General features: G+C 41.6%; 1 protein-coding gene across 2 annotated transcripts in view; it reads left to right on the forward strand.

The window, feature by feature from the left end:
• Positions 1-12,296, forward strand: part of KIAA0319L (KIAA0319 like) — a 119,067-nt gene that overhangs the window by 58,720 nt on the left and 48,051 nt on the right. For both annotated transcript variants that reach the window (XM_060784176.2, XM_060784177.2), the window contains exons 4-6: positions 2,946-3,222; positions 7,750-7,851; positions 10,990-11,087. In XM_060784176.2, coding sequence (XP_060640159.2) covers positions 2,946-3,222; positions 7,750-7,851; positions 10,990-11,087 — 477 coding nt within the window. The remainder of the gene's footprint in view (positions 1-2,945; positions 3,223-7,749; positions 7,852-10,989; positions 11,088-12,296) is intronic.

The raw sequence follows: 12,296 nt of genomic DNA on the forward strand, positions 1-12,296 counted from the left end.
GTGAGTAGATCAATAGGTACTGCTTCTGTGTTCCATTCAATCATAATAGCCACATGACCTTGGAGGCGTCCAACTTCTGCCAACCTAGCAGTTCGAAAACATTAAAATGTGAGTAGATCAATAGGTACCACTTTGGCAGGGAGATAATGGTGCTCCATACAATCATGCTGGCCACATGACCTTGGAGGCGTCTACGAACAATGCCGACTCTTCGGCTTAGAAATAGAGATGAGCATCACCCCCAAGAGTCAGACATTACTAGACTTAATGTCAGGGGAAACTTTTACCTTTACTATCAGATGCCCAACATATGAAGAATATGGTTTTTTATTAAATTGTATTTTTTTCAAAAATTAAGATTTATAAGGGTTCAGTAAGGAAAAATGTGCCCCCTGGGTTATACACTTGTGCCGACAGGTCGGAGGTTCGAATCTGAGGAGAGCACGGATGAGCTCCCTCTGTCAGCTCCAGCTCCCCATGCAGGGACATGAGAGAAGCCTCCCACAAGCATGGTAAAACTTCCTGGGCAACGTCCTTGCAGACGGCCAATTCTCTCACACCAGAAGCAACTTGAAGTTTCTCAAGTTGCTCCTGACACAAAAAAGTAAGGAAAACATACCCTGCAGAACAATAAGATAGAAATTGACACATGCAGAACAAAAAGAAAGAAAAAGAAGAGAAAGGAGTGACTTCCAATCTCCCTTTCAATGAAGGCATATTATTATTCATGCCTCCAAAATGACAACATACTCCCTTCTTTCAAGATTTTTTTTTCTAACCATCAAACCCAAAAGTTACCAGTAATTTTTGCAAAAAATATCTATAAGTGGTTTCTAGCCTTTCAGAAATGTGGCTGATGACCTTTCTCTAATCAAACCTGATGCAAAGAACAGTCTCGCTGCTACCATGATCTCAGCTTGAATAAAACAATATAACCTTGAGCTGTATGTGCTGACATCCTTGCCTTCCAGCAACAGAAATCATGCGTTGATTGCCTTCAACATGACCTTTTGAAGTTTTGGCTTTCAGTCTGCCACAAAAACGTGTGTTGCAGTTTTTTCACATGAAAGCCAGTATTAGCTTGATGGTACTTCTTTGAACTGCAGTTTAATTGTCCAGTTGATTCAGTGCAATTGAGATCAATGTAAGAAAATATGCCGTAGATACACATAAGCCCAGTTAAAGCCGAAATGTCCGGATTCTGCTGCCCCAGGCTTCTCGGAGGAATGGGGCGGACGCCGGGACGGAATGCTCTGAGGAAAGAAAGGAAATGGTTTTCATCTGCTTATACTGGCTTGAACAGTTTCTCACGGCACTCCGAAAGGCTGGTATTTGGAGTGACTAAAAGGAGCCGCCCACCTAAGTTTTGACTGTAATGGCAAAAATGTTGTTTACGTGCAGTATTTGCAGCATTTGAATAACAGCGGGAATATAGCTTTGGGTGTCTTATATAGTAGGGGTGGGCAACTACAAATAGGGCAGGGACCGGTTTTCTTCTTGTGCTCACCTGGTGGGGTGTAGCAGTTTATTTAGTGTATCCAAGGTGATATGATGGTCTCTCCAACCTCCATTTTGATTATCTTTTGGCCTGTCTGCCTGCCTCCTTCCCTTTACCCATTGCCCTTTTTCCCTTTCCCTTCTTTTCCTATTCCCTTCGCCCCTTGCCCTTTCCCCTTCCTCCTTTTCCCCTTCCCCCTTTCCCTCTCCTGGGGAGCTGTCAGGTTAGTACAGGCATGGGCAAACTTTGGCCCTCCAGGTGTTTTGGACTTCAACTCCCACAATTCCTAACAGCCTACCAGCTGTTAGGAGTTGTAGGAGTTGAAGTCCAAAACACCTGGTGGGCCAAAGTTTGCTCATGCCTGGGATAGTGGATCAAGTTGTTGACTTTATAGGCAGTTTTGGGGCAATTCACCCCAAAACCAGCTTCACGGTTTTTAAAAACAGTGTTTCTCAACCTGGGGGTCGATACCCCTGGGAGGGGTGTCAGAGGGGTCGCCAAAGACCATCAAAAACACAGTATTTTATGTTGGTCATGGGGGTTCTGTGTGGGAAGTTCTGTGTGGGCCCAATTCTTTCCTTGGTGGGGTTTAGAATGCTCTTTGATTGTAAGTGAACTATAAATCCCAGCAACTATAACACTGAAATGTCAAGGTCGATTCTCCCCATATTCCACTGGTGTTCACATTGGGGCATGTTGAATATCTGTGCCAAGTTTGGTCCAGACCCATCATTGCTTGAGTCCACAGTGCTCTCTGGATGTAGGTGAACTACAACTCCAAAATTCAAGGTCAGTGCCCACCCAACCCTTCCAGTATTTTCGGTTGGTCATGGGAGTTCTCTGTGCAAAGTTTGGTTCAATTCCATTGTTGGCTGAGTTTGGAATGTTCTTTGATTGCAGGTGAACTATAAATCCCAGCAATTACAACTCCTAAATGACAAAATTGATACCCTCGACCCCACTAGTATTCAAATCTGGGCATATCGGGTATTCGTTCCAAATTTGGTCCAGTGAATGAAAATACATCCTGCATATCAGATATTTACATCATGATTCATAACTGTAGCAAAATTACAGTTATGAAGTAGCAACGAAAATAATTTTATGGTTGGAGGTCACCACAACATGAGGAACTGTATTAAAGGGTTGCGGTTTTAGGAAGGTTGAGAAACACTGCTTTAAAAGTTAAAAGTACCATTTGTAGGATTCCCAGTGAAAAGCATCCTGTATCGTTCAAAACTGTGTTTTTAAAGAAGAGCTAATAGTTCAGTCTAGGTATAGTTTTACCATTTGATGAATTAGGTGTCTCGGCTATGCCATAAATTCGGTGAAATCCCTGCTGAAGCCATTCAACAAGATTGCTGAAGAAATCTTAATAGTTTACTGTTTTACAAGTTCGGTTCTAAAGACTATGATGTATGCCTCTTCTCTTCTTTACCAATACTAGACCCCTGAAGAAGAGCCCATGCCAGGACCTTCTCCAGCAGCTCCATCGGCCAACCCAGACGGAGACCCTGAGCATGCAAAGACCTTCAGCAATACTTCCATCCAGCCATCCGTGTTGGAGGAGGCCCTTCCAACTTCCAGTAATTCTCAGGCAAAGGACAATTCTGGGAAGGTACAACCCGTGACCTCTGTCCCAACTGGCCTCCCTATGAACCAGAGCGTGACAACTGTCCCAGTCGAACCTCCCATTCTGCCCAGCACTGCTGCACCAACGCCAGGTAAGAGCGACCCTTAGCAGAAGTGGGGGGGGGGGGGGGGGTGGTGGTTAGGAAGTGCCTTTAAACTCTTGGCAAGTTTTCGCCATCTCAGCTCTTAAGCTGATTGTCCCTTTGCCAAGAGCTTTGTGACGGGTTTCCTTTTGGTGCTTATTTAAGATTGCCAATCTTGTTATCTCTACTCGGAAGCTGATGTAACCCCTTGACTCCGTTGATTCACGAAAGAGAGCATTCTGATCTTTACTCAGCTGCCCTTTTCTGGAGGATATCCCTTGGTTAAGCAGAGCAGATCTCTGGGTTGTTTCCTTGTATGCAGTCATTGCAAACATAGAAACGTTCACGTCGTACTTGGACTGTCTATAACCCATCCTTCAATGTAATATTTGCTTTTATAAAAGCAGATAAAAGAAATGCCAGAAAATTCTGGGGATCAAAGGAAGGAGGAAATCTGTGATCAAGGTTTTTTGTCATAGAGCAGCATTTCTCAGCCTGGGGGTCAGAACCACTGGGAGCGGGGTCATGAGGGGGTTTCATAGGGGCCACCAAAGACCATCAGATACATATATTTCCGATAGTCTTAGGAACACCTTTGGCAGAAAAGGCTGAAGATCTCTCCGCCTGTCCTTCTCTTCCTTTTTGGAAAAAGACGGTGAATCCTCCCACCAAAACTCCTCCTCTGCTGTGATTGGCTGGCCTCTCAGCCAACGGAAGGACTGCTTCTGAGACTCCAAACGGGGAGGGGAAAGTAGGTGTACTCGGCGCATGGCAGTGTGGTGCACACGTGTGGATGAGGGAGAGTGTGTGAGGCTGGAGGGAGACTCGCACCAGCTAGTCCCTTCAAGGCATGGGGGCTTCTGTGTGCCAAGTTTGGTTCAATTCCATGGTTGGTGGAGTTCAGAATGCTCTTTGGGTGTAGGTGAAATATAAATCCCAGCAATGCCCACCAAACCCTTCCAGTATTTCCTGTTGGTCATGGGAGTTCTGTATGCCAAAGTTGATTAAATTCCATCGTTGGTGGAGCTCAGAATGCTCTTTGATTGTAGGTGAACTATAAATCCCAGCAACTACAACTCCCAAATGACAAAATCAATCCTCCTCCCCAACCCTACCAGTATTCAGATTTGGGTGTATCAGGTATTTGTTCCAAGTTTGGTCCAGTGAATGAAAATATATCCTGCCTATCATATATTTACATTACAATTCATAACAGTAGCAAAATTACAGTTATGAAGTAGCAACAAAAATAGTTTTATGGTTGAGGGTCGCCATAATATAAAGAACTGTATTAAGGGATTGCAGCATTAGGAAGGTGGAGAAACACTGTCATAGAGGATGGAGCGACAGCAACCCCTTGTGGCCGGAAGCGAGCACAGCCTCCAGGATGCCAAAGTTGGGGAAGAAATGTTGATATAATACCTCTATCCGTTGCCTATCTTGTCTGTTTAATTATGTTGAATGTTTGCTGTGTATATTTTCTGTATGCTGCCCGGAGTACCCTTCGGGGTGAGAAGGGCAGAATATAAATGCTGTAAATAATAATAAAATAATTTTATGTACAATAGGCCCTCCATTTTTGTGAGGGTTTGGGGCATATGATTCTCACAAACATGGAAAAATTGTAAATTTAAAACCCTCAACTTTTTTTGACCCCAAAGAACATCACTCTAGGAATCTCTAGGTCTTGAAAGTTTACCATGGTCTATAGAAATTGACCACAGAATGGTACTGAAGGACCTAGAGATAATGCGTTAATTAAATCTGTGGATAAACAGATTCAGAAAAGTTAAACCTGTAAATGTGTATGGCTGACTGTATTTCTTTTTTACTTTTTCTATTTTCCTGCTCTTTCTTTTTTAAAAACAAATGTGTGCTTTTGAAGATGTTTGCTGTTCTGTCGTCTCTTGATGTCGAAGCTGGAATGTCACCTCACTTTTGTTGCGTGGTTGATCTGTTTCTGTGAAACGGCAGCATTTCTTAAATTGGAATGAGTCTTAGAGATCAAATTCAATGATAGCATACCATGCAGACAGTATCAGTGAGTTAGGTTTTATGGCTCTGAATAACTGCTCAGATTTTTAAAATGCTTTTCTATTTCTTCAGTTCAGAATGCTGCGAATTCTTGGTTTGTTAGCAGAAGTATAAGTTTACAGTTGAATAAATAGAGGCTCTTGTCTTTGCAAGAGGGAAGATGGATTACCCCTGGAAATATATCTGATTATGCTCTTTTTATCCCTGTTGCATCTGACTGAAAGACCTGTCAGAAATATTAAAAAAATAACTAGGTATTTTTAATTACAAAAATGTGAGTCAAGCACTGAAAGGTTTAAACCAGCGTTTCTCAACCTGGGGGTCGGGACCCCTGGGGGGGGGGGGTCGTGAGAGGGTTTCAGAGGGGTCGCCAAAGACCATCAGAAAACACAGTATTTTCTGTTGTTCATGGGGGTTCTGTGTGGGAAGTTTGGCCCAATTCTATCATTGATGGGGTTCAGAATGCTCTTTGATTGTAGGCGAACTATAAGTCTCAGCAACTACAATTCCCAAATTTCAAGGTTGATTTTCCCCAAACTTCATCTGTGTTCACATTTGGGCATATTCATGCCAGGTTTGGTCCAGATCCATCATTGTTTGAGTCCACAGTGCTCTCTGGATATGGTGAACTACAACTCCCAAACTTAAGGTCAATATCCGCAAACCGTTCCAGTATTTTCTGTTAGTCATGGGAGTTCTGTAAACCAAGTTTGGTTCAATTGCATCGTTGGTGGAGTTCAGAATACTCTTTGATTTTAGGTGAACTATAAATCCCAACAACTACATCTTCCAAATGACAAAATAAATCTCCCCAACCCCACTAGTATTCAGGTTTGGGCATATTGAGTATTTGTGTCAAATTTGGTCCAGTGAATGACCAAATGAAAATACATCCTGCATATCAGATATTTACATCATAACAGTAATAAAGTTGCAGTTCCGAAGTAGTAGCAACAACAATAATTTTATGGTTGGGAGTCACCACAACATGAGGAACTATATTAAGGGGTCGTGACATTAAGAAGGTTGAGAACCACTGGTTTAAATGGATGCAATGACTCAGCAAAAGTTGCAGTTCAATATAAGCAGGTGTTCCTGTAGCTTAGTAGCCCTCAGTCTGTGAGAGGCCTCAGTGTGAGAGAGCCCTCAGTGTAAGAAGGCCTCAGTGTGAGAAAGGCCTCAATATGAGGTAAGCCTCAGTGTTAGTAGGCCTGGTGTGAGAAGCTTCAGTGACAGAAGCCTCAAGTTGAAAGCCATCATGTGTGAAGGCTGTTGTGTGTAAGAAGCTCTTGTGTAACTTCAGCCTGAGAGGAGGCTCTGTGAGAGCAAACTTGTTTATCTGCATGAGTAAGAAGCCCAGCGTGGAAGCAAAGAAGGACATATTAAGAACTTTATTTGTATTATGGAAACCTTGTTCTTGTAAATAGTATAGCCGTATTATTTTGCTATAAAGGAAAGATTCTTATGGAACAGATATCATTGGTCTGTGTGTTTTTGTTCTTTTTATCACTTTGTGCTACTGGTGCTGGATCATGCTGCAGCAGCAAAGTTACTCTGCTGTACATTTATGTGGAGGGTCTTTTGTTAATAAGCCCACTTGCCCAACAAGACCTCTCAGTAAAGAGTATAATGCCTGTGTTTGATCTCTCAGAAATTGCAGAGATTTTAATCCCTGGGTGGTTATGGGTTTATATTCACCTTGTCCTGAATACCCAGCTAGAATACGTCCACTGGATTAGTGGGGTTTATATATGTGGTAACTCCCTATTCAACAGTTGGGTCTCATTGGATGCAATACCAGCGAGGCCAAGGCCCTTGAGTTTAAAATCTAAAATGGCTCTTGCATAGAGAGAATGCAATTTTACAGATCCATCACTTGGCGTGTGTTATTTTCAAAGTTCTTTTGTGAGCTCAGTTTTGAGACGAGAAATGAATCTATAAGTAATTGCTGTATCTGGGGTTGTAAAATGCAGATTGATTCCCTTCCCAAGTCAGCATTTCAGTATCCAAAGTCTCCACCATATTAAACTTTGAAAAGTGGTTTAAAAGTGCACAATCCATTTACACAGTGGCTATTTTGAATATAATTTTCAATCATCAGTGAGCAATGTGCGTCCAAGGAGTGGCAAGAGTCTAAGACTCTGATGCTCCTTCCTCCATTCCTCACTTTCCACTATGGCTAAAACAATACCACAAACTTTCTGTTTTAAACTAAGAATTTCTTTTTATTGTCACAACCAGATTCAACTCAGACAAGCCATGTGTTTAGACAAGCCAGGATTAAGCCATATTTAAAGCCAATTAGAGTTCCCCCGTTCATAAGTAATGAGAAACTCTGGTTAGTTTCAAAGCAACAATTTTGGATCTTCTTTAAGCAATGTCCTCCAGCTTATGTACATAACCATGATTTAGTGTTGCATGTGAACAAGGTGAATAAAAATAGAAAATGTGAGAATTCTCCTTAATGCTGTTCTGACCTTTTATTTTATCTCTCTACCACAGTGATTAAGAAACTGGCAGTTTCTGCTGGAGACAGTGTCCAGGTAACTCTGCCAAAGAATGAAGTGGAACTTAATGCATATGTCTTGCCTCCACCTCCTAAAGGTAAGGACAAGTGCTGTTCTAAAATGCATATGTGGTAGCAAGCTTGAATTTTTAACCTCATAGAGGTCTGGTGAGAATCACCATGGTTTTGTAGCCTAAGAGTTGGAGTAGAACTCTGGAAGACCCAGGATTGAACCCCTGTTCAATTATGGAAATCCACTGAGGTGATACAGGACAAGTCCTGCTCTCTCAGTTTTAGAGGAGAGCAATTCCAAACTTCATCTGAATACATCTTGGCAGGAAATCCTTAGGGTCGTCATACATCTAAGTTGTCTTGAAGGCACATGACGACTACAGTAACAACAGATGTCAGACCTCGCAACTTCTGAGGATACCTGCCATAGATGCAGGCAAAACATCAGGAGAGAATGCTTCTAGAACATGGCCATACAGCCTGGAAAACTCACAACAAACCAGATGACTGGTAGATAGATGAACATCCATTTCATGCCGTGATACCTCTCAGCCAGATTTGCTTTGAGTCAAATGACCAGGATAGATTAAATATCTTTATCTTGACCTGCCAGAAGTATCAGCCTCTTCTAAGCACAATGGCTATAGTTTCAATTGAAGGGAACCCATTAGTTCTATTAGATCAGTGGTTCTCAACCTGTGGGTCCTCAGGTGTTTTGGCCTACAACTCCCAGAAATCCCATCAGTTTACCATCTGTTAGGATTTCTGGGAGTTGTAGGCCCAAACATCTGGGGACCCACAGGTTGAGAACCCCTGCTAGAGAGAGTAAGTCATGTTACTTTTTTTCAAATGGGAGGAGCAGGTAATGGCACAGGGAAGACAGGAGGTGACAAGAGGAAGGGAGAAAGAGGAAAATCACATATACCATTATCACACATGATCAGTTTACCATCTGTTAGGTTTTCTGGGAGATCAAGGCCAAAACATTTGGGAACCCACAGCTTGAGAACCACTGTATTAAATTTACATATGTGTTTATGTAGAATCATAGAATTATAGAGTTGGAAGAGACCACAAGGGCCATCCAGTCCAACCCCTTGCCATGCAGAAACAGAATCAAACCACTCCTGACAGATGCCCATCCAGACTTGGTGATGAATCTACTTTAAGTGGGATTAGAAAATGGATTTAGGCCATTGCCATCACTCCCAATTTTTCACTTTGTATGAGATTGGGGTTCCCCCAAAATGCAGATATCTGACAGGCCCCTGGGGAAATCTCTTACCAGTTGCTTGTGTAACCATAGAAATAACGCACCGAAGTACAAATACTTAGAATACCATCAATATTGTTTCAAAACAAATTGTTCTTTTTTGTATTACTTTCACTTGGCTTACAATGGATTTCACTGCCAATGGAAAATATAAATGATAAAACCGGCAAATTGCTTTTTACAGCTTTTTAAATAAACACGCATCAGTCGATGTTAATGTTTTATTTTACAAATCTGTTTCAGTTTTGTTCTCAAAGAAGTCTTTTAACAGTTCTTAAAGTCTCCCTAATTCTGATTTAATTAGTTTTGTCGTGGTGTGGTTTCTCAGGATTTGGCACAACGCAGGCTTAGTATAATGTAGTGCCTGTCTCACAAAGAAGCATGAAATTATTTCCATGTTTATTTCCCAGTTGCAGTGTGCTTGATTTATCTTTCAGTTTTATCTGTTTGGTAGATCTCTACCAAAATGCCTTAAATAGAGATTGGAGCCCAGCTTAAAATTTGGAGTGGATTTTGAAGACAGGGATTGGGATTGTGCATTGCCTGATATTAGTATAATAGACTTTTCAGAAATACTAAAAAATTAACTGGGTATTTTCGATTACAAAAGTGTGAGTCAAGCACTGAAAGAATTAGTAGGCCAAAGCCTATTAGAGTCTATGGGCCAAATCTAGTGTCGTCTGAGGAGTGTGAGGTAAACCTCTGTGTGAGAGGAGCTTCGCAGGAGAAAGCTCCAGTGTGAAGGCTGCTGTATGTAAAGCTACTGTGTATTTGTTTTTGTGTGTTATGAAAACCTTGTTGTTGTAAATATTGCAACCATATTATTTTACTACAAAGAAAAGCCTCCTATGAAAGAGATAACATTGTTCAGTGTGTTTTTGTTCTTTTTATCACTTTGGGCTACTGGTGCTGGGTCATGCTGCTGCTAATAAGTTACTCTGCTGTACTGTTTTGAGGAGGGTCTTTCGTTAACAAGCCCACTTGCCCAACAAGAGTTGGAGGGGACCACAGAGATCATCAAGTCCAACCCCACTCTGCCATGCAGAAATACGTAGTTACAGCACTCCTAAAAGATGCCCATCCAGCTTCAACGTAAAGATCTGTCAAGAGACACCAAATATGCTCAAAATAATGGCGTCGCTCATGTGACTTGACATTCTCTGGAAACTCTTGGATCCTTTAGCCATAAGGCTCCTTATGGAAAAATAATCTGCAGGACAGCTTAATACAGTAAAGTCTCTCTTATCCAACACAAGCAAACATGTTGGATAATAAGGAGGGATTAAGGAAAAGCCTAATAAATGCCAAATTATGTTATGATTTTACAAATTAAACATCAAAACATTATGTTTTACAACAAATCAACAGAAAAAGCAGTTCAATACACAGTAGCATTATGAAGTAATTGCTGTATTTACAAATTTATCACCAAAACATCACAATGTATTGAAACAGCTGTGGATCCGGGCGGGAGGCAGGCTGCATTGGATAATACAGAACGTTGGATAAGCAAGACTCTACTGTACTGCATTTCTTTGATTCTAATATGCACTTTCCCCCTTATAAACACCTCAGTAAACTGGGTGCATTTTAGAATTGTGGGTGCTTTTTTACATATATAAATGAAGCTTTTTTATAAAATAAACACTGTTGTTATTGAAGTTAGTGTGCATCTTTCAACAGAGAAATATGGTAGTATTTATTTAATTCTCTTGACACAGAACTCAATTTTCCCACAGCGAAGAACAGTGGGAAAAACAGTCCATAAGTGACAGGAAGTGATTTTTGCAGCAAGGCTTGGTAGAGCCAAAGTTTTGTATTTTGTAGAGGCCTTCGGTGCCTGCTCACTGCTACCTTAAACTGAGAATTGGAAGCTGTTGTGCTTCTTTGGTTTCCCCCTTTGTAACTTTGGATGACGTTCCCTCCTCACTTTGGACGTTCTTCCTTTTAGGAACCAGCTATTCCTATGACTGGAGACTGATCACACACCCCACGGACTACAGCGGGGAGATGGAGGGCCAGCACTCCCAGATCCTCAAGTTATCCAAGGTAAAGCCTTCCGTAACTCCTTTTCTTTTAGGCTCAGATTCTGGTCCAATTTTCCCTTTAGGTCTTTTAGGTTTTCTCCAGTTTTAAGAGAACTGTTATTGCCATTGTTCAAGGTTTAACTTAGAGGACGTAAACATAGAAGAGAGTCGTTCTTTATGGGCTTTGCATTTCCAGACTCTGAGCCCATCTGATTCTATATTATTATCTACTCTGGATGACAGCCGTGCTCCAAGGTTTTCGCCATAGCCTTTTCTCATCCCTGATGCTTCCCTTTTTAAATAGAGACGTCAGTGGTTGAACCTGACTGTGGCTTTTTGTGTGCAAAGCAGATTTCCTGTCACTGAATTCTTTTGTTTCCCTTCAAACAAGCAGAAGAACTGGTGCCATTTATATAGTCCATTTATATCGAACCTTTTAATGGTAACCATTGTGAATTTTCTAGTCATCGGAAAGCTCTACATTCGACATTTTGCTTGGTTTTTCATTACTGTTTGAAATGATATGGAAGCATCCTTCAACCAGCCCATTCTTCAACAGGGCAGGAATGAAAAGATCCCTTTTTATCTGGGCCATCAAGACAGCTCAGGGCAGGAGGTCGAAGTACAGCAGCTAAATTAGGCAGCCAGGAAAACCTAGAATAGATCTCTTCAAAAAAGCTGATGTGCCTTAGTTCTGTGTTGCATCTGCAAAACTTTCTTCCTTTTCCTTTTTGTTCTTGGGAATAACATGGGTTTGATTGGTTAGCTGAGGAACAATTTCTTCCCAGGGTCTTTCAATTGTTCTCAGTTCTCTTCTCTTCTGCACTTCCCTGCCCAGGAATAAGCAAAGTGTGGGCTGAAGGTCATACAGTACATGGCCCAATACTTTTTTGTGGCCTCTGTGGGTCAATCTTTTAATTTTTAAAGCTTGTTTGACCCTTCTAGGGACCTTGGCGGCGGGAGCATTAACCTCACTTTTAGGGCATTTTAGGCACAGCGGATATCTAGGTTGTTGTAGGTTTTTTCGGGCTACAGGGGGTATCTATTAAAACCTGGAGTGTAAAGTGCCATGTTAAAAAATCCACCTCTCCTAGGCCTAAGCAGCACAGGGAAGCCAAAAAAAGTGGTGAAATAATAATAATAAAAAGTGCTGACTGGCACACTGGGTACAGTGTCTAAAGACCTTGGCCTACATTTAAAACAATTGGTGCTGACAATATTTCCATCTGTC

Source organism: Anolis sagrei, chromosome X, assembly GCF_037176765.1.
Source record: "Anolis sagrei isolate rAnoSag1 chromosome X, rAnoSag1.mat, whole genome shotgun sequence".
NCBI classification, from domain to species: domain Eukaryota; kingdom Metazoa; phylum Chordata; class Lepidosauria; order Squamata; family Dactyloidae; genus Anolis; species Anolis sagrei.